Below are 27,673 nucleotides of genomic sequence, written 5' to 3'. Positions count from 1 at the left end.
CATTATGGGGTAAAAGCCTATTTTTATCTTAGAGAAATGTAAGCTCTAAATCAGATGCCCTGAATTGATGAAAATGATAAACCACAGAGAGTCAAGCTTCATGATTAAAATAGTTTTCTGAGAGCCTAAGGTAAGGTTTATTGGACAATAAGCTGTTATCCATTAATAAAGCATCCTATCAATTCCATAGATTTTTGTGGTTATTAAAAATTATGTAAGACACAAAATTTATTGTTATTAATGGCCAAATCTTCAGGAAATTATAAGCAGAGAACATGGCTTCATTTATAGTAATATTGATCCTTTGATTTCATTTTTTTCTTACCAAGTTTATGTTAATAAAATACTAGAATTCCATTTGCTTGTCCTTTTGCTTGTTTCCAGATTTTCAACTGCTATTTTTTTCTAATTTTTAAATGTGTGGTGAGACTGTACGATAGTGCAAGGTACGACTATACCAATAAGCTGCCCGATGGTTACCAGGATGACTTTGCCAGAACATTGTTATTATGAAAGTTAAAATACAAAGAGAATTTTAAAATGTCTGAATTAGGCTAAGGTTGATAGATCTATTGTTTGTCCTTCCATTTTTTTAATGATTTTTTGAGCAGGCATCTGAATAAGGGCTCAACACTCATTTTACAGAGATAAAATCATTCCGTATTCATTTTACACAGAATACTCAATAATTCATGAATAGCTTTCTGATTGAAACTATTTTAATCATTTTGCTAAATCACATCATTTTACTCCCATAAATAAGTCCATTTTGTTATTAAAGTCATACACAGTGAATGAACATTAGTGCATTGTATTATTTAATTAATTCTTGTGTTCATTATTTACATTGCAAGTAAATAATACTAAAAAAGTAAACAGATTATTTTAATGACACTTTTGATATTACTATTTTTTTGCTTTCGAGGCTGAATGAATGGAATAAAACTTTGAAAAACTAATAATTTATTAAATGCCTTGAAAAAAGTTTTCTAACACTTGAAGTAAAATTTGCCAGTGTTTGCCTCTGACTAAAAGTATTAGTACAATGTAAAGTAAAAAACATAAAAGTAGCAAAAAGTTAGATACAAAATTAACATATAAGCTCCAAATTGAACACACTGACTACAGAATCATACAATTCCAGACAATAAATATTCTCTTAATGTCTATAGTGCTTTTGAATTTATGTTAAAAGTCATGCTAAGTTTTCTGAGATCACTCTGAGAAATAAAATAGAAAAAGTTAACAAGTGGGAATGAGGTGCGTTTGCTCTGATGCTTGGTGGCTGTGCAGGCAAGAGATATTTGTTAAACCAGGAATAAACTTTGCACATTGTGTTTACTGTAGTAGGTTGCAAAACTGAACATGATCACATGATCACATGATCACATGAAAACACTTCCAGGTGTGCTACTGGTGCTCACTGATGAGCAGATACACCCATGTTCTTGGGATAATATATTTTTAGTTTTTAGATAAATTGCCCAGCTTGCTTTCTTTGTACTAGACCTTCTTTAGAAATGACTATACTGTTAAAAGGTCAAAGGCATATGAGGCTATCATTTTTTTTTCTGAGCGAGAAGATGCCAGGCCATAGTGATGACAAACTTAGCTGTTTTGCCTTTTTTTTTTTTTGCCAGTAAGAGTAGAGGTCTTATTTTTCTTATCTACCTCCATAGATTTTTTAGAATTTGTTTTTTGGACAATTTAACAAGTCATATCTTCTTTTTACTAAAATTAGAAAAAAATCTCAATTCCCCAAACCTGTCTCTGAAAACTCCAAATCCCTCTTAATTTGAGGATATTGAGTATTGATTACAATGGGCTTCATAGTGCCTACAGAAGAAATCACCTTGTCTCACGATCTTGCTCAAGGTCTTTCATAAACTGGTTCCGCAGTGACTTTCTGACCAAATTAGAGTGCTTGCTGTTCCACAGTGCAGTTCCTCAACTTATTTTGAGGCAGTCCCTTACAGTGTGCCCATGCAGCTTTTAGAAGAAACACAAAATTGCCTGGATTGGAACACATCCACCCTAGACCTCAAGGGCAATGACCAACACCACAGTGCAGTGGACAAGGTGAGAGAGCAACACATAGCTGTAAAATAAACAAATAAATATAGAATTTGATTTCCCATATTTTATCATTGTTTACTCTCCTATTTCTGCATAGAATGCTGCCCTATTTCTGCATTAAAATCCAATTTATTCTTCAAAAACATATTCAACTATCAATTACTCACTGCATCTATTTCAGATTCTTTCCAGCTGGAAGCAAACTCTCTCCTCTCTGAGTTATGATAAAACTAACCTGTTCCCCTGTTCATGCCATTTTGGAGCAACTATCAATGTCCAATTTTTTATAAAATTCCTTGATTCAGGAACATGCTTTCTATGTCTTTCTAGACTCTCCAGGGAAAAATTAGATTTTTTTTTTGTATCTTCCAAAACACCTTGTAGAGCAGCTTGAACTTCCAGGACTGTCAGTGATATTTGCAGAGCGAGCAAATGAAGAGACGTGTAGTCTGAAAATTACTTAAAACAACAGTTCATTACTTAAACGGATGAGCTACATATAAATACATGGATCCCCAGTATGTTTTCTTATATTTTTCTCACTTTCTTATATTTTTATACACAATAGACAGAATCATATGTAGGCTTATTATAATAAAACACCTTGAGAGCAGAAATCATATATTATTCATCTGGATATTTCCAAAATTTAAAAACACATTGTGTGACATCAGTTAGGAGTTATTAATTATTCACATAATAGGTAAATGAATGGATGCTCTAAATTACAGTTTCTTTCCCATTTTTTGACTATATCTATGACTGGAGTCAAGGGTCAGCTCCGTATCAAACAGAAGCTCTAACATCACAAAGCATAGCAGACACCTAGGAGGCAAGTTGCAACTGAAGTATTGGAGCCTTGGAAATACGTCACTGAAACTGAAATAGGTACATGTACCTGAAAAATGCAAGGTGTGTGAGGAAAGGCCTTAGAGGACAAGCCCAATTGACAATTTTGCTTTTTTAGGAGTTCTCTAGCACCATATGAAACAAATAATGTTGTAGGTGTTTTTCACGTAACAGTTTTGTTCTTGATCTACATGAGATGAAGCCTTGATCCTGGATGAATCAGCTTCCTCTCTTGACTTTTTCCCATGGTGGGCCTTGTTCTTTTAAGACACATAACACTGGAGTCATACTGTTGTTCAGTATATATTTGTTTAAAGAATCGCTATGGTAGATTATTCTAGGGGAGGGTGTCCGGGGGATGAATACACCTTATTGAAGATTTGTTGCTGGTAGCAAATACTAGCCCATGACACTCCTTTCAGTCCTGTTCTTTTCTCTTATTTTCCAACAAATCTGAAAATAAACTTATTTCTCTTTTAGCTCACAGACCTTGTCCATTCTCAGTTTCATGCCATTGTTTATGTTTTTCACTCCACTGGAATTCCTTGTTTACAAATCTCCTGGTATTGAAATTATAACAATCCTGTAAGGCCCAATTCAAATCTTCACAGATGTGAGTGCTCTCTCCTTTAAATCTCTATTAAACAAACAAGCAAACAAACAAACAACCTCCTCTATGTTTCTTATTTCATCTCACCCTATTTTTTGGCAGAAATGTTATAAGCAAAGACTGTATCTTGATTATTCCTGATTATATCTCTATGCCTTATATGTAGCCCTAACGAGCAAGCTGTTCATTGTAGGATTTCAATGCATGTTCTAATGAAGCCTTTTTCTACTAAGGTTTATATAAATAGCACAAACTTGATTAACCAAATGCATATTTAAATGAAAGTGAAGTGGATTGTAATGAGAAACTATGTTATTGGATCAACACCAACTAAAAGCAATGAAAAATGCTGGATAATTTTTTTATTACCTTAAAGAACAAAAATGCTGAAAAGATAGTAGGATTATGTCTCTTGGAGGTAGGACTCTAAACCCAGAGAGAAAAAGTGAATATCAAATGAACATGGCTGCACTTTGCCTGAGGGCATCTGCTTATACTATACACTTGAACTTTGGTCAACTGACCTCCCAGAATAATGGAAAACAGGTTGCCTGGGGTCTGGAGAAAAGAAAAAAGAACCAATATTAAATGTGTTGCTTTTCTCCAATCCGAACTTGGAAATTATAAAGAAGACTGCCTTTGTATTTGAGAAATGTGAGAGAAGAAAAAAGAAAGCGTAAAGACTAATTCTGTTTCTTAGAGTTGTAGCTACATAGCTCATATTATGTACAACTAGCTGTACACCTCACATTATGTACACATACTCTAAGGATTTTAAACTGTTCATCTACATTGAGCTAATTGGCCACTGGGAGTGTCCCAGAAGAACCTTTGAGAAAAATGCAAAAGAGGCTGAAGTAGGACATTTAGTTTAAGTCTCAGAAAACCTCCCACAGTATTTCAATAACAATGATTAGCACACAGGCAAAGATGATCAGACATAAAGGAAGCATAGCAACATGAGTGAGAACTAGCAGAAAGAGACTTGATGCAAACTTCTGGTATTAGAATCACAAGCAGAGAATAGAAAACAATTTTAAAAAAATAAAACAGAGTCTTGAAAATATGTGCAGGAATCAACTATATAACAAATGACGGAATTTAAAAAGAAACTTCTAGAAATGAAAATTGCAATCATTGAAATGAAAACAATGTGCATCACAAAAGGGAAAATGAATTAAACAATTAGAATATAAATCAAGAAAAGTTATTCAGAATGCAGTTCAGAAAGACACACAGGAAAAAAGAAGAATGAAAAACATATGAAGGATGGAGTGAGAAAACAGTTTAACTAGAGGCTTAGAAGAAAATGAGAGGAAGAATATAAAAGAAACTATGTTTGAAAAAAGAATATCTAGGAATTTTCTAACATATATTAATATCAGTTATAAATAATTTCAGGAGGCCCAACAATCCAGACAGGAAAAGAAAAAGAAATTGGCATCTAGATGCATCGTGGTGAAACTGTGAACAAACAGAGTAATGAAAAATACCACGAGCAGACAGAGAACAGCAGTTGGGCTAACAGGTAGCTTCTTGATCGCAGTAACAGATGACATAAAACAGTGGAGCTCTTTCTTGTGGTGCCTTGGAGGCAGTCGGCTGCTTCAGGATGAAGCCAAACATCTCTTTTCCAGCCACTGGCTGCCAGAACTCATTGACGTAGGCAATGAACATGAACTTCCTACCTTTTTTGAGCATTGTATGACCACAGTGGTTGCTGCTGATGCTCTGGGTGAAGAATAAAAGGGTTATGTGGTTTGAATCCATGGTGTAAATGACAAATGAGGTTTCCCCATGAAGTGGGTGTCTACACCCACGGTTGTGTCTGCCTGCTGCTGAGTAAAGGGGCATTCCTGTTACAGACCAAGGAGGACTGCAGAGAGAGCACAGTTCTGTTCAGGGCTGCACTGTGGATGCCACTCTCGGGGTTCTCGAGTTGGTCATTGTAAAAAAGGGGAGAAAGATATTCCTGGTCTCTCTGATGCTACTGTGCCTCGGTGCCTGGGGTCCAAAAGAGCTGACAGAATTCACAAACTTTTCAGTCTCTTTAAAGAAGATGTCTGCCAATATGCTGTGAGAAATCTCCTAAACAAAGCAGATAAGAAACCTAGGACCGAAGCACCCAAGGTTCTGTGTCTTGTAACTCCACGTGTCCAGCCACGCAAATGGCACGTTGATCTGAAGAAACAATGTGTTAAGAAAAATAAGGAAGAGGCCGCAGAATATGCTAAGGTTTTGGCTAAGAGAATAAAAGAGCCCCCCCCCAAAATGCCAGGAACAGACTATCAAGGGACACAAGTTGTCTTCTCTGAGAGCTTCTACCTCTAAGTTTGAGTCCAGCCCAAAATAAGATTGTTCTAAGAGTAACAAATAAATAAGAACAAACATCAAACATCAAAAGAAGAAAAAGAAAACAGTGGGATGATATCTTTGTGGTGCCAAAAGAAAATAACTGCCCAGTGAAAATTCTATGTACAGAGAGAGTATATATTTCCAGAATGAAGGAGAAATAGAGGCATTTTGAAACAAGCAGACACTGAGACAGATTGTCACTATAAGACCCTTACTACAGGAATTTCTCAGAATACACTTCAAACAGAAGGAAAAGTGATCCTAAAAGGAAGGTCTAAGATGCAGGAAGAAATAAATAGCAAAGAACATGGTAAATATTGAACAAATGGAAACCAACATTGACTCTATAAAATGGAATAAATAATGTCTAGTGGTGTTAAAAAATAAAAGAAAGAATTAAAATACTAGACAGCAAATGCATATACATTGGGAAGGAAATAAATAGACTAAACATATTCTAAGCTAATATTTGAAAGAGGGTGAAAGATTTGATGAGCTTCAGCCTTTGATAAGTCTCATTGTTGTAATCTTCGGTAAGCCACTATCAGAATAACAAACAAAGTGTGTTGCTCCCAAAGTAGAGAAAAATATAGAATAATGAAAGGAAAGAAAAAGCAAGACACATTGAGGGGAAAAAGCAAAAACCAAAAGAAACATGCACCATGGGTCCATTTATATACACTCAAAACCAGACAAAGTAAACTATTTTTTAGCATTGTAGATATAGTTGGAAAAATAATTAAAGATAATGAAATAATGACTAAAACACAGTTCAAACTCGGTGGCCGTGGAAGAGGCTGTGAGGACATGGGCAAATGGCAGGGCAGAGGGTTGCTGGAGGGCTGGCAGGGTCTCTGTGTTGACTTGGGGGTGGTGATGCAGAGTTTGGTGAGTAATTATATATATATATAAAATACATTTTACTAAAGATGGTTTCTGCATTGCTTTCCAATGACAATATTTAGACATTTTAAACTGAGTTAAAAATCAGAATGCGTAAAAGTTGGTGTGAACGTAAACACTCTCCTTTCCTGCACAGTCCAGCACACCCAGGTCAGGGACTCTGGTGGTTCCGACGTGCTCCGCCCCCTGCAGCGCCCGAGGCCAGGACCACCTTTCCCTGGGCCCGGGCGAACTACCCAGAAACCATGTGAATGCCACGCAGTGGAGACATTTCTCCTCTTCTGCTGAAGAACGTCCTTCATTCTGAGGCTTTATCCTACCTCAGTTTGGGACTGGGGTAGTTTATAATGTCCCTTTTCTGCTAGAAAGTGACAGTGGCAGTAGGTGGTAAGTTACTGTTTAATATTTTTATTAAAAACAAACAAAATTAAAAAGACAGGTCAATTCTCGTTTTCCTTCAATAGGTGACTGAGGACCCAGAGCCTAAGAATCTCTAATTGACAAACAGCAGTGAAGTGATTCTGTGTCTATTTTCAGGGGAAAACAACTTTGGAAAAATATATGACTTGCTTATGAACTTAAACATGGATTGTAGCATCAGCCACACCATTTCGTGACATGCTGTATTAAATGTGAAAGCCTTCGGGGTAAGAGCCAGTGGAGGGCAATGTATAAGGACATGCAGGAGGTTATACCTAAAGCCCAAACAGAGAGATGGCTTCATTATCAGAACTATTCAGCGCTCAGACGAAACATTTTATGCTGCTATGAATATATATATTTCTCTTCCTGGAGGATGGACAGACTGTGTAACTTGAATTAATATGTTTTCTCTTATACATGTGTTGAATCTGTTCAATTACAAAGCTAACATAGGAGAATAGTATCTTGTAATTATACTCTAGTTATGTACTACAGAATATCAGAAATATATTTATATATTTAATAGATTACATTATGATAGGATTTAATAAGTATTTTATAGCTACTATGTGGTTTTATTTTGTTTTATTAATTCCATTCCTTACTAATCCTGCTGGCAGTTAACTCTGTCCCCATTTTACAGATGAGCATTCCAAAGCGCAAAAAAGTTGAGTCACTGTCAGCTCTTAATGGCCAAAACTAGAATGATGTTCCCTGTGGTCGAACTTCAAAGCCCAGCTCCTGGCTACTTTGTTGCTTTGTCTCACCATGTATTGACATTCAAACAGCATTTCTAAAAAGATTAGAATGCTGTTTACTCTTTCACACCACATTCTGCACTCAGGCAGTTTCTGCTGACCCCTTGGAGGAAATGACAGACTGAAAAATACCCAGACACGTGTTAGGGGGTCCAAGAAAAATTCAGAAATTAGGACATAAATCTTTCAAAATTAAACCACAGCATCTTTAATCAAGGCCTGGCAATCACCATATCATTTCTCTGAGACTGGAACTGGTAAATGTAGGCTACCCCATAGGCCTTTAATACTTGGTATGAAATGTATCCAAGAAGTTGACTAGAAGACAATTCACGCAGTACAGACATGAATCTGTAATTCTCTTCCCTGTTACTGCAAAACACAGTTACTTAGTTTCTGCCCTGAATTCACTTTGAAGACAATGAATGCCTGGGAAAAACCATAAGAACATTGAAAATGGGGCCAGAAGTACCAAATAGGGACTGCAAAAAAAAAAACTGTTAACAAATTTCTTCTAAGAGTAAAATCTATTGCCGATTTACAACAGTTCTGAAGGTTGAACTGGAGGCATGGAACTAGTAAGCTGACTTCCAAGTTTTGCCTATATCTAAGAGGCAGTTCTCTTTCACCTGTGTAAAATTAAAGAGCTGATAATGATATCTCTTGGTACAAGGAGATTAAAATAATAAAAATAAACCAAATGCTTTGATTTGGAATCAAATCTCTCCTATTTTCCCAGCACATTCACACAAACTCTACGCCAGTGGAATTCTTCTTGCCCAGCAGGACGAAGATCATCTTCTCAGCAGCCAAACTGAGTCAGGACAGTGCCCCTCCTGCCTTACTGTGCCTCCTTATGCCTTAGAATTCATTCAGGGGGACACAAAGGACCAGAGAGTGGATGGGAGCTGTTTTGTGCCTAGCCTGTGGGGGTACTTTATTTTTCTTAAAATGATTATCTCAACCCTACTGTAGCCAAAAATTAAAAACAAAACAAAACCCTAAAACAAATTTCTGAGGCAGTTTAAATTAAAAATACAAAGGCCTGAGATATATTTTTAATTTATTCCTAATTAGTTTACAGATTGGACGGCACCAAGACTCCAAAATCAGCAAACCACTTGGGGATGAAGGCTATTGCAATTATCAGGAGCCAGCCAAATGCTACCTTTTGTTCTTACTAAAACCTTCTTTAAAAAACATCTCCTAGCAAATGATTTTCTATTTCCTATTCAAAGAGGATTACATAGCATACACGACTAGTGGCTCGAAAGCAAAGAACTTTCCATCGTTTTATTACCTGCCAAATACAAATTAGTTCATTGTGGTTAACTCCTGCCAGCCTCCCCTTCCCCTGCCTCCCATCAGGCGGATGGGGCATGGCAGGTGGGTTCCTGCCTGCAGTCCTTCCTAATCAGGAGGCTGTCAGATATGCTGCCTGCCCACTATCTCTCCTACGTCCTGCGGCAGCTCTGCCGTTCGGGCAGCAAGGTTTGGAGCCTGGACTGCCCCGCCGACCAACTCAAAATTGCTCCAACTTACTACCACTGTCAAATCTCTGTGGGCATGTGTGAGGGCCTCCCCCAGGTACGATAGACCCCCTACAAATTTCACTTTGTAATAACTATAGGATACAGCAATTGTATTAGCTCCATTAGACGGAGTCATCGATTTATTCAGAAAGGTTAGCCAGATAGAGTGAATGTCACAGCTAGACTAAGATAAAAAATCACTTTGTTAACTTAGAGGGTTTCCTCATTGGTAGTACCCTAAATTAAGGTGCCACTTATAAACAGTTTATTATTATTTATTAATGTGTGAGGCACTTTATAGCATGCTAGATAACAACTTAAATTCATGTATTAAAGATGCACATGCATGGTTTAATACGATTTACGTCTTATAATATTCTTTAAAACAGCTTCCCATAGTCTCATTCTTTAAGCATTTATTACTAATGCATTTTATAACATACTTTATAATACATTATTTGAGCAAGTAGCTGCATTTAGTGATCATTTCATAAATAAGAATAAAGCATTTATAAAATGGCACCTTAATTTAAAATGTTACCTTCGTATTGCTAGATAGCAGCTCACCATTCATCTTATTTTGTGATTATCCTCCAAATGCATCACTTAATAAAACAGACACCAAGTTCTATTTTCCCTTCATCTGATTAAAAGTTTATTGAGTCATTTCTTCCATCTGCTTTCCAATGGCGGTGGGTTGGAGGCTTTAGTGCGATTTTTGCTGAACCCCAACTTTTAATGCAACAATATTTTTAAGATGATAATAGTAGAAACAGAGAAATACCCACCATATTAGACACAGCCTGTTGCTTTGATTCTTTGTAAAATTCAATTTTTCGACTTGAAAGAACAATCCAGGAAGTAGACCAGTTTTTCCTTGGGGGGAATAAAAAGGAAAAAAAAGCATGATCACTTAAGAAATTATTCATAGATATAATATGAGCAACATTTAGAATGAGTAGAGACTATATTTTTAACTAGAATTTCTAAAAGTGTTTTCTTTATCAAAGTCTATAGGTGGTATGGAATTTGGGTGATAATAAAGACATTCCGTAATTTTTAAAGATCGTGGCATTTATAGTAAATTTTCACAGTTTGCATGTCCTCCCCAAATCCTTTTCAGCTGCTAAAAATCCACTTGTCATCCCCCCCCCGTTCCATAGAACAACCACTCCGTAGAAAGTGTATGTCTCTACAGCAAGCCAAAGATAGTGAAGCAAAAATAGAATCAGAGCCCATCTTTGATTGTTACTTCTCATCATTGATTTAGGGTATTTCAGAGTCTGAAAATCTAAACAGCTAATGTGTCACTGCCTAATTCAAAATATTTTTAATGTTGAATTTCACTAAAAATCAAAGAGATACAAATAAAAGAGTGAAATGTTTTCCCTCTTTGCCAATCACATTGGCAAGAATTTGCAGGAATAATACCAAGGGTTGCTGAGCTTGTGAAGAAATTTATTCTCCCGTACAATTTTGGTGGAAATATAAGCTAGCACATCTTTTGGGGAGTGAATTTGGTAATGTTTTGGGTTTTTTAAAAGATTTTATTTATTTCTTTTTAGAGAGGGGAAGGGAAGGAGAAAGAGAGGGGGAGAAACATCCATGTATGGCACGCCTCTTGCACACCCCCTGTTGGGGCCCTGACCTGCAACACAGGCTTGTGCCCTGACTGGGAATCAAACCAAGGACCCTTTGGGTCACAGGACGGCACTCAATCCACTGAGCCATACCAGCCAGGATGGTAATTTTTTTTTAAATCTTTAAAAGTGTGTATAGGTTTTGGCTAAACAAACCCATTCCTATGAATTTAAACTTAACCTAAAGAAATCATCTCATAAGTTGCTAAGATTTGTGTGCACAAGAAAGAAGTGCACCATAATTTATTAATTCTCTACCTAAAATATCAAAAAAGGAAATTGATATGTAAAATGCACATAACAGATTCATATAATAGAATAATGAAGCCTCTGCTATAGAAAATACTGATATGGGAAGTTTTTAATGCAGACCATAACAAAATATGTAATTTGTAACACTATGCTGTGCAGTTTATTTAAGATCATCCTACACATTCGAGACCCTTTTTATTTTCACTTATTGGCAGTTTGAATATTATGTCCTCCAATGTGCCTTTTATAATTTCCTCACATAGTATTGATGATAAATTAAAAAAATAATTTCTATAAATTTTACTTCTATTGCCCCCATATGTAAAGAGCCTGAAATGATAGGGTGCATTTCATCCTTACAGAATTACCGCAAGCACCTAGCACAGCGGGGACGTGGGCACTGAAAGTGGATTCACTGAGTCAGTGGTTGAGCTTAGGCAATGGGGGAAAAAAGCTGGGTATAACAATAATTACTTCAGGTGATAAAATCTCAGCTTGAAACTTCCCTTTGTATTTCTTGGTGTTCATCAAAATTAGTTTCCATTCATTATATTACATTGCTACAGTTTGGCTTAGTTTATTACTTATTTCAAAATAGTTGAATTCATTTTACAAAAGTGGCTTTAAAAAATAAGTTTACCAAAAAATTTTATGCAGGAAATAGAAAACTACACAAAAATATGTTTAAAGTGGCCAGTTAAGATATTTGTGTGATTTATTTTTCCACTTGCCTCTTAGGACCTAGGGGCTTGACTGAAAGGATGGTTTGATTCGACAGAGTTAATATTTGCAACAAGATTAGGCTGCTCTGGCACTCCTGAGCTTTCTTCACGATAGACCATCATGTTAAAAAAAGCTAACATGACAAACGGAAAACAAAACACAATGTGTATTTTACAACCTGTGACTATGAGCACTATATTCTCGAATCCATTTTCCTTTGAATGAAGAGTCACTTTTACAATCAAACAATGAAAAAGGTGGTAAAAAAAAAAAGAAAAAAGCCTCTGCCTCCATTTCTCCTTTTACGTGTCAGCAGCAGCAAGTGAATTAGAGCAGCCATACCCTTCTCATTTTTCAGGCCATAGTCGAGGCCCCACAATATTGGGATGACTCTGTAATATTAGGATGGCCCCGCTGGAGAACAGAGAAGGACTGGTGTTCAAGAGTGGGCATCTTTTAGCCCTGGCTGGCATAGCTCAGTGGATTGAGTGCGGGCCTGGGAACCAAGCAACCACGGTTCAATTCCCAGTCAGGGCACATGCCTGGGTTGCAGGCCAGTTTCCAGCAGGGGATGCACATGGGAGGCAACCATACATTGACATTTCTCTCCCTCTCTCCTTCCCTTCCCCTCTAAAGATAAATAAAGTATTTTTTAAAAAGAGTGGGCATCTTTTATACCCACATCTTTAATTACCCAGTCAGTAATTATTCTGACTGCATGTGACATGGACTATGATACACCCTCAGACACGATGAGACCCATATTTAGCTGCCTTTGTATTTCCAACTGTACTTCTCTTCTCCTGGCAGAGAGATACTATACCTTATTTGCTTCCTGCCTATAGCAAGCCCTAGATAAATAGTTCTGATTTGAATCTGTTTCAGATGTTGATCGTTTATAGGACTTGTTGGCATTAGCCTTCCCTTCCTTAAACTTGGAACTGGAACTGGTTAGAACTAAAGTTGCATGAAATTCAATTACCTCATGGTTCTGTGCTAGAACTTTGAACTGCTGTGAAATGTCCCCTGTGAGGGGAATGTGATGAATAAGCCAAAGAGGGTAAGCAGTGCAGCCTTGAAACCTTAGTAACAGGAATTGTCCTGACACTTTGCATACAGTGCTATTTTGCTTTGAATTTAGAAACTTCAAATGATGTCTTTACGGTGTTAGAAGAAGAGAAAAGACTTTTCCAATTGGCTTAAAACAATTTTGTTTCACAAGGAAGAATAAAATACTGTTGTCAACCTTTCAGATGCCCCAATTTCAATTTTTATCATTGCTTTAAAAATGATAATTAGCATAAACTATTTTGAGTACGTAGCATAAGTTTGATGGTCTAGTGGAAGTTTAGCTTCACAAAAAAAGATACTGAAGGTACTAATGTGGAAAATGAGGTTCATAGAGTTAGGTAACTTAGGGCCACACACTTTGATTTAGAGTCAAACCCAGTTTCTCTGACTCTGAAGCCCGTACAGTCCTCTGTTTGATAATTTATTCCCCCCCCTTTTTTTAAAGAATTAAGCAGCACAATCATAGATAAGGAGACTGTCAATGTCAGATTTCATCATAGTTTTAATCAAAATTCTCAAATCATAAAAGCTAGTGTGCATAGCTTATAATGAGGGGTGAGCCAGGAGTGTCTCCTATGAACTATTTTACCTGACGCTAATTAGAAGATTTGGGCAAAGGCCCACCACTCTCCTCTTCCCTAAGAAGTTGCACTGACTTAAAGAGCCACACGGTGGGCCCTTCAACCCCTTGCGAGAAGCCAGAAGCAGAGGTGTGCTGCTGTCAGGGTGCGTCCTCAGTCTCTCTTGCGTGGAAGTGTTCTGTCTGCGGTGAGCAGACCCACTCACCTGCACTCAGTCGGGGGCATGAAGCTAGAAAATGAGCCAAAAGCCTCTGGTTGAGAAGTGACTGAGAATTCACCAAAAAGGAACAACTTTCAGTCTGTGACTTAGATCGGAACTCCTCTCTGCATGAAGTACTCTAGAGACTTGACCATCGCCCTCACAGTATCTGTCCTGCCCATTCCCTGTCGGATAGGTTTGGCTCATTGTTCAGGGTATCAGTGGAAGAATTTAACTCCATTACTCTTAACATGCTGAGCCTTTTGAGAGCATTGTCAACTCTGGAGAGAGGGTGAAGAAGGGCCAGTTGGCAAGGTTTTGCCAGCATGAGACTTTCATGGATTCTGTATGCAACAAAACCCTTATAGATGACTGTTGTTCAGTATCTTGGGAGACATTTTGGAAAGTAAATAATTTCTGCAGGCTTTGAGGGCTTAGGCAGGTCAGGGGACTTTAGCAGGATCTGTTGAAACTTTTAAAATAGACCTTTCCAGGATGAAGCAGTTTTCATAATGGAAAGGAAGACCCTCTGCTCTGTCCTATTTCCCTCCGCCAAATAAACATCCCTAACCTTTTATAGTTTTTTCACTTCTGGGCACAAAATCTGACATTTAGTAAGAGCCTATTAAAAGTGATTGAGTAAAAAAATATATGGACTCTAAAATTTCAGAAGGGTCACACATCTCAATTTTTCCTGCTCTGTGTTTGCTGTTATTCATTAATAAAAACTGCAGAAACACCCACTTCCTTCATTTGCTTTCTCTGCTTCTTAGCTCTCTGGTGTTTGGGCATGTCACTCCTGGCATTAAAAAAAACTTGTCTAACACTTCTGGTTTAGTATATTTTTGCTAGTTTATAATTCTAGTGTCAACACCTGAGCTTTCTAGAGGTCTTCCTGACTTCTTGGACATGTGCCATTAAATTGACCTGGTGTTCTGTATGTATCAGGTGATTTAATCTGTAAGTCAGTGGCAAGTACCGACTGAGCATCTACTACATGACAGACACAGTTCCAAGGACTGAATACCTAAAGGCAAATAAGAGAGATTTCAAGAACTTTACCTGTAACTCAGAGGACACAGGCAGTAAACATGGAAACAAATCCTGCCAACAAGACTGGGGAGTGGGAAAGACCCCCATTTTACAGATGAGAAAACGGAAGCTTAGTGAGGCTGCAGCCTGCCCAAGGTCATAGGAGGGATAAATATGAAATTCGGGCCACACGTCCTCCACCCTCAAGGCCACGCACACTCTGCCGTGTCAGCTGTCTGTGCAGCAGGTAGCATGCAGCTCTCCCTCAGTCAGATGTGTGCAGAGCCCCACAAAGGGCTCTGTGAAAGGAAGACACAGAACTGTTGTCAGTTGTTGAATGTCTTTCTTTTGGGAGGAAAGTCACTTCATGGAGTGACCTGGCTTGTCCTGCAGTTCTGAACTGCAAGCCCGTTCGTTCCTACCTTCCTATCACAGCTGACAGGTACACTTATATCCTGGTGGAGCTCAATTAATGCCTCATCCTAAATCTGAGGACAATCTTTTTTTCCACACATAAAGAAAAAAACTGTTCAATAGACTTAAGGATTAAGGAAGACATGTAGCTCAAGAGATACCCCACTTCAGTAACTCAGAGGTCATAGGGACAGAAGAGCCAGTCTCACAAATGCAGATGGTTAACAGTCAGGTGAGGTATTGATGCTGAGACTTGGTGCAGGAAACAAATACAAGAACTGCAGGCATTTGTTCTAAATTTTTTGGATAAAAACAAAATTACATATATGGGGGACGAGGTGCTTACTACAATTAGGAAGATGAACTAAATTCACATATGGACAATGATTTACAATTTATGCAGTTGGTGAGGTACTTCACAGAACTTTCCTGAAACAAATTGTGAGTTGTGAAGGTGAAATACCCCCACAAAAAGAGGAAAAACTAAAATCAAGGACAAACAACAAAATATGAAACAAAAACCACCATTAAAAAACTAATCAAAACACAACAAAAAACTCCACAGGCATCAGTTTGGCTTAAAATTCTTTGCATTCTACGGAACGGACACCAGATGGCAGCACATAATAACAGCAACTTTGTAACGGCTTATCTGAAGAACACTTGATGGGAAATGGGCCTTAAAATATTCATTATTTTTATAAGAATCTGTTAGCTTGAACTCCAGGTTTAACACAGTCATTTGCTCTAATACTAAGCTTTGTATCCTGCACTCACCTCTCTTATGCTTTTGTTAGGTAATGATAGGATGGCTGACCAAAATGTCAGAAGCAAAGATATCTGGGATTTCCTGTAAATTTCTCATTCTCTTTGGGCTCCCTGCTTTTGTTACCTGACTGGGTCACACTGGATCTGACATGATTCCGCACCAGTGGTAGGAGTGGAAATGACTTACTCTAGTGTCCATGACTGATTTACCACAAAGTCACTCAGATATTGTTAAGTGTTCTGACTTGTTCTCAAATTAACAAGCTAGGAACTTATTTCTTCACTTTCATATTCCAAGCTTCTTGTAATTTGTCACTTCTAAAAGGAGGGTCAGACACTGAGATATAAACACACATATCTCTGTCAATATTTAAAGAAATGGAAAAACTTTACATACTCAAAGAGTTATCAGATGTTGAAATTATAACAGAGCAGATGATGAAAATAATAAAACTAAATCAACCTTTAACAAATTAACTTCCACATTATGTAATCTCCAAACCTTCCTTCCAGTCCTCACTACTGAACACAAAAATAAAGACATATTCAGCCTGGAATAATTTACTGAGATCCTGAGCAGAAAGTGCTAAAGAAAAAATAAAGTCACGTTAGAAGTGTGCTTTCATATAACATTCTATAGGAAGTCTATTCTGAGTAACAATGTTTAAAAAAACAGAAATAAAAAGAAACAAAGAAGTCTAATAGCTTATGGGCCTTAGGATGAGAACGGGCACCCAACTGCCACCACCCTGCCCACCTTTCCTCCCTCTCCTCCCCTCTCCCTCCTCTGTCCGCCCTGCTGCCCCAAGTACTTCTCAGGCCTGTCTGAAGAGCAGAGGAAGAAGTACGTGTGGTAAGATTGCAGAACCACAGATAAGACAACAAAGGAAAGGGCAGGCATGGGAAGAAAGGTGCAGAGGGAGAGATAAGGGTACAGAGATGGTGTACATGCTTTCAAGTGCCTTTTGTAAATTATTTTTTAATTTTTTTTGTTTTAGTACAATTGTCTCCATTTTCCTGCCACCAGTTTCCCTGCCCCACCCATGCCCACCTCCCTCCCTCAGTCCTGCAAACCTTTGGCTTTATTCGTGGGTCCTTTATACATGTTCCTTGATGCCCCTTCCCCTTCTTTCTCTAGTTATCCCCCACTCCACTCCCCATTTTTTTAAAAAAATGGGCAAAGGAGCTGAACATCCTCCTTCTTCAAGGAGGATGTACAAAGGGCCCAGAGACATGTGAAAGGATGCCTTTTGTAAATTAAACTATTGAAAATAACTTTCACTAGGGTCTCATGGAGCCCCAGAGAGGCTGAGATTATTTCACATTTGGGGTCAGAAATTCACCAAGTGAAAGAATCCTTAAACTCCATCAGCAAAGTCATAGCAGATTTTCAATGTACACAATTAAAAATTAAAGTCGAGTGGTGAATATATTTGGCTTTCAATCCTGTTGCTGATCACTGGGGAAATAGGTAGAACTTCATTTCAAAATAAGGCTACATTAATGGTCCCTTATGAATGTGAAATAATGCCAATGAGTACTCTTTCTCTTTATCCACTCTTGTTCACAGCTAGAGACAAGTCAAACTTTTCTTAGAGAGAAAGAAAAAGTGTATGAAAGAGAAAAGCTAAAAACAAAGGGAAATGAGGAAGAAGAGAAATAAAAGTAAGGATACAATACATGATGTGGTGACCAATTATTATGAATTTACAGTGAAATTTTATAAATATTAATAAAATAATGTTTGTTAAGGGGCAATTAAGTCCTTGGTACTGCTGTTGGTATGAAATAAAAAGATGATTTCTGCTCACTGGCCTCAAAAGGCTTCCGGCAAGAGAGAAAAAAACTAACCTACACCCATTTCAGAGGACAGGGCTAAAATCTTACACTAAAGACTTGGACAAGATTTGGGAGAAAGGAGAGGTTAAGGTGAGTGACCAAATTCCTCTACTTGTAAAATTGAAAGTAATAATACAGCCTATCTTAGACTATGATTTCAATATTACTGGGGAAAAATTTAGCCAAGTGCTTGACAGAGTAAACATTTACTAATATTGCTTAATAACTCATTAAATTGTATAAAATATTTTAAGGTACCTTGATAAATGGGGAAAAGTTATCAAAAGAAATTTTACATAGAAGAAGCAAATTATAGCAATTATGGTATACTATTTAATAGTTACTAAATTATCAATGGGATAAAAATTACACAATTTTTAAGGTTACGATTAAACTGACCATTTTGTTGCCAATGACAACAACATACAGATTCCTTGGGCAAGAAATGCAATCATACATAATAGTCATTAAAAAGAAATGATCATGTGATTTAATCAAGTAATGTAGGCTTAGAGTTTACCTGAAGAAAGTATAAAAGAACAATTGACAAGTAATAGGAGGTTTACTGCAATTATAACTTCTGAAAATAAAACTGGAATCAATTTAAAAATCAAATAGAAGAGGAATATAGGAATGGTTTGGAATATTACAGTCCCATTAACATGGTAGAATATCATGCTATTAAACATAGTGACTATCTACAATTATCCATTTGTAAAGTGTTTATAATACAAACAAAAGAACCCCCCCGAATAATAGAGAGTAAGATTATGCAATGATTGGGATAAAATTTAAAGATCTCTTGTCATTGAGAATTTTATCAGGAAGGAAAATAGACAATAAGAGACTTAGGGGAGATATTTGCAAAATCTAAAGTTGACAAGGTATTACTATGTAAAATATACTAGGAGTTGCCTCAAAAGAAAAAAAAATAGTAAGTCAGCCTGGCTGGGTAGTTCAGGTGCTTAAGAGAATCAGCCTGATACACCAAGGTTTTAGGTTTGATCCCTAGTCAGGGCACATAGAAGATTGACCAATTAATATAAGAATAAGTAGGATGACAAATCAATCTCCCTCTCTCTCTCTCTCCTTCGCTCTTCTTTTCTTCCTTTCTATCTCTAAAATTAATAAATAGATCTGGTCAAAATGGCATCATAGGCAAACATGGCTCACCTTTTTGCACAATCACATCAAAATTACAACTAAAATGTAGAACCAACCATCCCTCAGGAGCCTCAGAAAGTGAGCTGAATGGAAGTCGAACAACTAACGAATTAAAGAAACCATATCCATCCAGACTAGTAGGAGGGGTGCAGACATGGAATGGGTTGGTCCCATACCCATGCGGATAAAAATCTGGGAGGGATATCTTGGGAGCAAGGAATTCCAGACCCACACCAGGTCCCCCAGCCCAAGGTTCCAATGCAATGAAGGCAAATCCCCACAACTTGTGGCTGCAAAAACTAGTGGGGATTGAGTTGGTTGAAGAAACTGCTAGCGCTCTGAGCAGTTCCCCTTAAAGAACACACACACAGACTCACCTACTGAGATTCATTCCCTCTGAGTTTCAGCACCAGAATAGCAGCTTGAAAGACAACAGTGGCATATAAGAAGAAACCAAAGTGTCCAGCATCAAGGTGAGCAGAAGCCATCGTCCTTTTTCTAAACCCTCCCACCACAGAGCTGGTAAGCTGGTGCCATGTCTGAGACTCCATCAACCTGGCTCTAACACTGTTTGACCTGCCTTGGAGATCTCCTGAGACTTAGTCCCACACAACTTATGGGCCTACCCAAGCTGCATTTCCACAAAAATGGCTTGGCTCCTAAATCATAACAAATAAGCAACAGTTGGCTTCAGTGGGTCCTAGTGGCAGCCAGATTCGATTCACAGTTTGGCTTCAGCTGGGAATCTCTAAGCCCAGCACAAATAGCAGCTATCTCAGATTGCTTTACAGCTCAAGCAGGGTGCTCCAGGCAAAATAAAGATGGGGGTTCACCTTGGCCTTTACATACTGGAAACCCCAGGGCCAGTTCATCCAGTGGACAGCTATAGAACACTTTGGAGCAACACAACTCTGCCACTGAACAGCTGATCCTCCACAGAGGGTGGAGATTGGTGGTCAGTGGTCACAGTCAATCCTTTGAGCTGACTGGCCTAGGTAAATCCCTTCCTTTGATCTGCCAACAGCAACCAAGGCTCAACTGAAAGAGGGGGGTGAGCTCAGCTCACACAAAGGGTGCACCTCCTCAAGTACCCAGCTTGGGTGATAGGGGAGGCTGTGCCACTGGACCCTGCAGGACAGCTACCACATTAGAGCACACCACCAAGACATGGAATCAAAGCACCTCTACCTAATACATAGAAACAAACACAGGGAGGCTGCCAAAATGAGGAGACAAAGAAACATAGTCCAAATGGAAAAAAACAGATGAAAACTGCAGAAAAAGAGTGAAACAAAACAGAGATAAGCAATCTAGCAGATGCAGAGTTTAAAACACTGGTTATAAAGATGCTCCAGGAACTTAGTGGACCTCAGCAGCACAAAATAGATTCAGTCAGAAATGAAGGATTCACTAATTGAAATAAAGAATAATTTACAGGGAGACAACAGTAGAGTGGATGAAGCTGAGATTGAAATCAATGATTTGGAACATAAGGAAGCAAAAAACAACCAATCAAAACAACAAGAAGAAAAAAGAATTAAAAAAATGAGGATGGTATAAGCAGCCTCTGGGACAACCTCAGGAGGTCCAACATTTGCATCATAGGGGTGCCATAAGGAGAAGAGAAAGTGCCAGAAATTGGAAATCTATCTAAAAAAATAGTGAAAGCAAACTTCTCTAATTTACGAAGGACATAGACATACAAGTCCAGGAAGCGCAGTCTGAATTATGATGGATGCAAAGAGGCTCACTCCTAGACACATCATAATTAAAATGCCAAAGGTTAAAGATAAAGAGACTCTTAAAAACAGCAAGAGGAAAGAAGTTTAGTTCCAGATGGTGGCCAGATGGGAGGCGAGTGGGGGAAAATGGATGAAGAGGTGAGGGAATTAAGAAGCACAAATAGGTAGTTATAGAAAAGCCATGTGGATGTGAAGTGCAGTGTAGTAAATGGGGTAGCCAAAGAACTTATACACATGACTCTTGGACATGAACATTGCTTGAGGGAGTAGGGGGTTATCATTATAATCATTATTTTTACTATAATTATAGTTTTCCAATAAAGTACTACATTCTACATGGTTGCATGGAATACATTAATAAAGTGTTCTTATCCTCCAAGGGCTTGGGTGGAGGTGGGCAAAGGGGAGAAAATCAGGGCAACTGTAGTGGCATAATCAATAAAATATAATTACAATTTTAATAAATAAAAATTGTTTTAAAAGTCAGAAACTCAGTAGAAAATAGTCAAAGTGTAATGCAGAGGCAATTCTCAGAATAAAGAAACAGACTGATTCAAAAGAGATGAAGTGATGCTCAACTAAAATACCAATCAGAGGAATCACAACAAAAGCAACCTGAAGCAATGCTCTGAGGCCATCAACTTCCGAAACAGAGTTATATGAAGCTGTGCGCTGATGCCATTATGGTGAGATGGAGCCCTTCTGCACACAGAAGGGATGTGAACCTGGGCACTTATCCAGGAAAAAGTCTGACAGCAGCACTCGATGGATATAAATCCATATGTGTGTACCTTATGACCAAGCAATTCTTAACTCCCAGGGATGTGCCCCAGACAGAATTCCTAACAGGTCAGTAAGGAGCCGTGTATATGTGGTTTATCTCAATGTTGTTTGTGATCAAGGGGGTTAGGTATAATTTAGGTGCTCACTTCTGGGAGCCTGGGTAAGTAAAACTTGGTGTTTGTACACAATGGCAAAATTGGAGGCAGTTGGAAGAAATGAACTCATTTTAAATATGTAAGTGTAGATAGCTATCCAAACACTAACATTAAATGAATGTAGTAAGAAACAAAATGAGGTTTATGGGACAAATAGGTTTATGCAATTTAGAACACATTCACACGCACTCAACGACATGTTGTTTTCCAGAATGCCACACATGCAGATAAACAAATACATGGAGAGTGAATAGGATGAACACACATTGCACAAGGGAGACTAGAGTGAAATTAAACCAGCCAGGGGTCCTGCCCGGAGGATGTTAAGCCAATGCCATACACTGAAGAGTATAATCAACTCTCTGTTCACCTGAGGTTAAAAAAAAAGCAAAACTAAAATTTATATAACTTTAAATGAAAGAGGCTAAAATAATTCTTAATGGAATGCACACTGATTGAAATAACTATGACTACCAACTAATGTTTATATGAATAGAAATTAGAACACAGACATAGTATGCAAACTGATTAAAGTAACAACAAATAAACACAAAATGATATACAAACTGATGGAAACTACCTAAAAATAATTTCACCTGAGTCAGTTAGGGAAAAGATTCTGTTTTGCTCTTTTGCTTTTTCTTGAAACCACCTTCTAGGAAAAAAATTCACAAAGGTGTTTTATGATGGCTTATAAGCAAGGGCACTTTACAAAACCACTGTGATGGGGCATCATGTTTTTATGGAATTCTTTTTAGAGTCCCCTCCTATTCCTTGTATGAGGCTACAGGGTAAGTACTACAGCCCAGTGAAGGGATCATTTAAACAAGTCCTTTGGTCCTTTTATGTCCCTCTTTGGCAATTTCGAGCACATAGTTGGTAAGGTAGGAGGGGGTCTGACATTCATCTTAGGAAGAGTCACTACTGCACCTCCCCACGACTTCCAGGAGCTGATACACTTGGAAGTGAGGACGAGGGGAAAGGAGGACACTATGCTGGGCTAGTGAAGGTGGAAGATTCTCTCCTATTGCTCTGTCAGAAACCAGTTCACTCACTGAGTCAGGTTCTCCATGGAGCAGGCTCTAGCCCACTCTCTTAAAGCAGCCTTGCGTTTGATCTTGTCTCCTGTGCATCTCTCTCCTGCACCCTTCAAAGGAGAGTGCATGTAGAGTTTCTGAAGAGGAAAAGTCTAGGAAAGGATTCAAGGCCTTGTTCTTTGCTATCCTAGAATATAACAACATAGGCAGAAAATGAACTTGTTCTTTAAAACTGAAACAGCTATTTTAAGTAACAGAATTATGGATGAATGTCGTCTCCAATTTTACTTTTTATAGCTAGCAAACAAAAAGCATACTTTCTTTGATGTTGGCCAAAATGCCATTCTAGTAATGAATTGTGCGATGCAATTGACATGTGTCTCGTTGTGTAGCTAATTAGCACATTTTATCCTTCAGGGTTCTAACTTTAAATAGCAGAGTCAGGAGTAAATGCCTTATCTCTCATCTACATACCTTTAGCTGCATATCACCTAGCACAACACAAGTCTGAAGTGCAGGTACACAAGGATTTATTTTCTATAAATACAGTTGGCCCTTCCTGTCCGCTGGTTTTGTCTTAGCAGATTCAACCAAGTGGATAGAAAGCACTATTTTCACATTTCCAGCCTCGGGTTCCCTACTGCACATTCCCAACTGCTGAGCAAAAACAGTTTCCAATCCAAGGTCGGTTAAGTTTTCCCATGTGAAGGGCCACCTTTAAAGACAAAGTTATAGGTGGTTTTTTTACTACGTTGGGAATGGGGTTCCTAACCCCTGCACTGTCCCATGGTCAACTGTAATAGAACCTGTATAGAAAATAGGAAAAATTCTAAAATAGAGATGATTATTTCTAAATATTCCATGCATACACAATATTCTAGCACCTCTCCCTTTCTTATTAATCCTTTTTTCCTTCAAGGTTTTTACTCTTGTTGACTGAGGAATACTTACTAACTTTTCTAATTTTTCTCACCTGCTGCGTGTTCATCTCACCACCAAATGTGACAACTTGCAAATTTTATCTGAGAGATTATTTTATTTTTCCTTTTGTTTTTCTCAAATAATTTTTATTTGGGCAACAAATGCATGTCAAATCCTCAATTAAAGAAAATCCTTAACCAAAGAATACTTATCAATTTGAGAGAGAGAGAGGAAAGAGTCGTCAAGTGTAAGAAATATTGATCAGTTGCCTCTCATACCCCACAGGGCAGGGATCGAATCTGCCACCTCGGTATGTACCCTGACCAGGATCAAACCCACAGTGTTTTGGTGTATAAGATGATGCTTCAACCACCTGAGTCACCTGGCTGGTGCTATGTTGGGAACTGCTCCTCCTGGTTTCAGGAGTTGTAACTACGCTCCATGGCTAAGGATGAGTGAGTGACCTCTGGAATTCGAGCCACAGGAAACAAAGTTTGTCTCTGGTAGCAAATGATGCCTCAGCTTACTCCTCCTGCCCCAAAGCATGGTTGATGTTGATGACAGGCAAGAGTCCTCACAGCAGGGGGCAACCTAAGACAGACTAGATCACTTGGGAGGCCATCATGGTAGGACTTGGGGCGCTGTGACAAAGAGGGACCATTGGACTCTTGCACCCCAGCTATGTGACGTAGCCCGAGTCCCCACGTCCTCTGGGAGAAGCACTGCCTGGCTCTAATCCACTTAAGCCTGAAAACCTGATGGGGAGAGGTGCAGCTCCTTGCCTTGCTAGAGAGGATCTGAGGAAATCTGGCATCACAAAGAATTTCCAAAAAACTTGTGAAACCTTCTCTACTAAGAGTGCTTTCATTCATATGTTAAGGGTCTAAGCAGGAAATGAGTATGTCTCCTAAAGCTTCTGCAAACCCCCTTTCCTGACAGACATTGGCCTAGACTAAACCCTCAGATCTCTTTGAAACGTTATCTACTATTTGATCCTTGCCGCCCTGTATTCCTGTGTATTACAACCCATTAAAAGCCCCTGGAGGAAGGGGCTCCTGGCCCTTTTCCTCTGAGAAACTGGCCACCTCTCCTCCCCAAGCAGATCCTGTCTTGGTAGTGTTACTTTCATCTGTGGTGGACTAGGGGGACTTGAGGGCAAAGTCACCTCCACAGTGCTAATCCTCACTTTTTAAAAAATATGCTTCCAACTTACTGTAGGGAAATTTTATATATTGCAAAATGAGTCCATTCATCCCTTAATCTGTTAATCTCAGAAATCAAGGCCCAACACCTGGCCTATTTCACTCAGCATAATGCTTTCCAGTTCCATCCATGTTGTTGCAAAGGGTAGTAGCTCCTTCTTTCTCTCTGCTGCATAGAATTCCATTGTGTATATGTACCACAATTTTTTAATCCATTCATTTACTGATGGGCACCTAGGTTGCTTCCAACTCTTGGCTATTGTAAATTGTGCTGCTATGAACATTGTGGTGCATAGGTTCTTTGATATTGATGTTTTAGGATTCTTAGAAAGACAAATACCATATGATCTCACCTTTAACAGGAAGCTAAACAACAAAACAAACAAGCAAGCAGGAAAAAAAAAAACAAAGACACTGAAATAGAGAACAAGGGGACAGCGACCAGAGGGAGAGAGAAGGGAAGTTAAGGGGAAAAGGGGGGAGGGATTTAGAGGAACAAATAGGAAGGACACAGGGACAAGAACTAAGGGGGGTGGAAATGGGAGGGAGGTGGGGAGCAAGGGGTGGGGGAGGCTGGGATGGAAGAAATAGACAAAAAAACTGTACTTGAAAAATAACTAAATAAAATTAAAAAAAAATAAATCAAGGCCCATTATGTTATTTCTTCAGATTTTTAACAGAGTTCATGTCCTAGGAGGACAAGAACACTTTACTCATGTGTTGTGTGCAACCATATAGAATCTGATAGTGCTTTACTGGAAAACTATGATTATAGTAAAAATAATGATTATAATGATAACAGAGTATATTCCAATCTTGTACCATTCTCCCACCTTCCTTCCTGAATAACAGTGGGGACACAAGTTGAGGAGATGGGAATCAGGCACAGTTACATAAAAGTGGATTAAAGAACTTTTATTACCTTAATTTCTTTCCTCCATCGGCAATTTTAGCCTTTTGAAGATAACCTTCTTTCTCAACCATCTGCAAGAAGAATGCATATGTTAAAACTGTGACAAACTTCCATGCATTATTAGTTTAAATGAACCTATGCTTTCCAATAGTCACTGCAGTGATAGAAGTTTCCAGTCATAGAACTTCATTAATAATGCATATATAGCTTATGGGAAGTGCCTGCAAGATGATACTCATTACAAGCCCTTAAATATCCAAAAGAAAGATTACAAAGAGTAATGTGAATGATTTGTTAGATAGTGATACACCTTTACTTGCTTTTCCTTCTGTGCATTGAAGTAACTTGCTTACAAAATTGATTGACAACAGTAAAACAAAGAAAAATTTTATGCCTTTCTGAATTTTACCAGTGATTCTTGGAAAAGTTCATTTTTTTCTCTTCATCTCTACTTCCTCATGTACCTGCTAAGGCCAGGGATCAACCAAAAATTCAGTGGAACCAGGTAACTGAACCACTCGAACCACAGCCATACATTTACAACAGTGATATTACAGGCACTTCATTCAGTTCCTAAGATACACTGTGCAACACCATCCTATTACCTTCTTCAACGATTTGTGTCTGCCTATTGTCCTATTTGTATTCATTGGCTTTTATTACAAACACATCTAAAAGTTTTTTTTAATCTACTCTTAAAAGTTTTATTTATTTATTTTTAGACAAAGGGGAGAGGAGCAAGAAAGAGAGGGAGAGAAACATCAGTGTGTGGTTGCCTCTCACGTGTCCCCCACCGGGGACCTAGCCTGCAACCCAGGCATGTGCCCTGACTTGGAATTGAACTGGCACACAATCTGCTGAGTCACACAGGCTGGGGCCATCTAACAAGGTTTTTTTAAAAGGATATTCAATAATTTTTATAATGCCTAGTTTTGTGGAGTTCTCATGTAAATGCACACACGCTGCAAATTGTGATGTGATGACTCCCAGAAAAGTCTATAATAAGAGTTTTAATTTCTTGGAACTCTATTTCTACCTCCCCGTTCTCACACCTTCCACACCAAGACCTTATCCTGTGCTCTCTGTTTTCACCTTCTCCCCCATGTTATATGCCAAAAGCTTTAAGAAGTCACCTGCCTAGTAACAAAGGGCCACACTCCCTCAGTGCCACCCTCTAAGCTTTCCTGTGACTGTAATGCCCCACCTCCACCATGTCTCCACTGCAAAAACTCCTAAATGTATTCAATCTACTTTAAATGCGGTTTGTCCGTTAGAGAGTTTTTCCATGATTTCCCTGTGATCTCTTTTGGGACCTGTGTCCCAAACCTCCATTTTCATTCTGCCATTGTCACTATAATAGCATTTATTGGATCACTTGTCATGGTCCACTTATTTGTTTCAGGCTGCACCTGTGCTGTGACTTTACCTTTCACACCTGGATTCCCAGAACCTAGAGTACTTGATGGCATCAAAACCACAATAATAAATGCTTTTTGAATAAATGAGTGGATGGCTAAATAACTATTTAAATGTGGATTGAAATCTTTGTAGGTGATTGGGAAAGCCAAAAATCAATCTATAGTGTGACAGATGAAAGGAAGAGATATTTAGCAGTAAATGGGTTGTCCTAAATAACTAAAATTTCACTGGTTAGATAATTGGCTATTTACAGACTCATTCTGACATCTTTTCTGACGTGTTGACTATTATATTCCTAATACAAAGCACAGT

At 38.3% G+C, this 27,673-nt stretch overlaps 1 protein-coding gene across 1 annotated transcript in view; it reads right to left on the bottom strand.

Annotated features, from left to right (window-relative positions):
* The window catches only part of ARHGAP15 (Rho GTPase activating protein 15), a 633,529-nt gene that overhangs the window by 516,555 nt on the left and 89,301 nt on the right, over positions 1 to 27,673 (bottom strand). Inside the window, exons 4-5 of the mRNA XM_053670683.1 lie at positions 25,952 to 26,013; positions 10,295 to 10,382 (exon numbers count right to left, since the gene is read on the bottom strand). Coding sequence (XP_053526658.1) covers positions 10,295 to 10,382; positions 25,952 to 26,013 — 150 coding nt within the window. The remainder of the gene's footprint in view (positions 1 to 10,294; positions 10,383 to 25,951; positions 26,014 to 27,673) is intronic.

This window comes from Artibeus jamaicensis, unplaced genomic scaffold (genome assembly GCF_021234435.1).
Source record: "Artibeus jamaicensis isolate MK-2021 breed Jamaican fruit bat unplaced genomic scaffold, CSHL_Jam_final contig_603, whole genome shotgun sequence".
NCBI lineage: Eukaryota > Metazoa > Chordata > Mammalia > Chiroptera > Phyllostomidae > Artibeus > Artibeus jamaicensis.
Note: the sequence above shows the minus strand (reverse complement) of the source record. Positions and strands in the feature narration are given on the sequence as shown.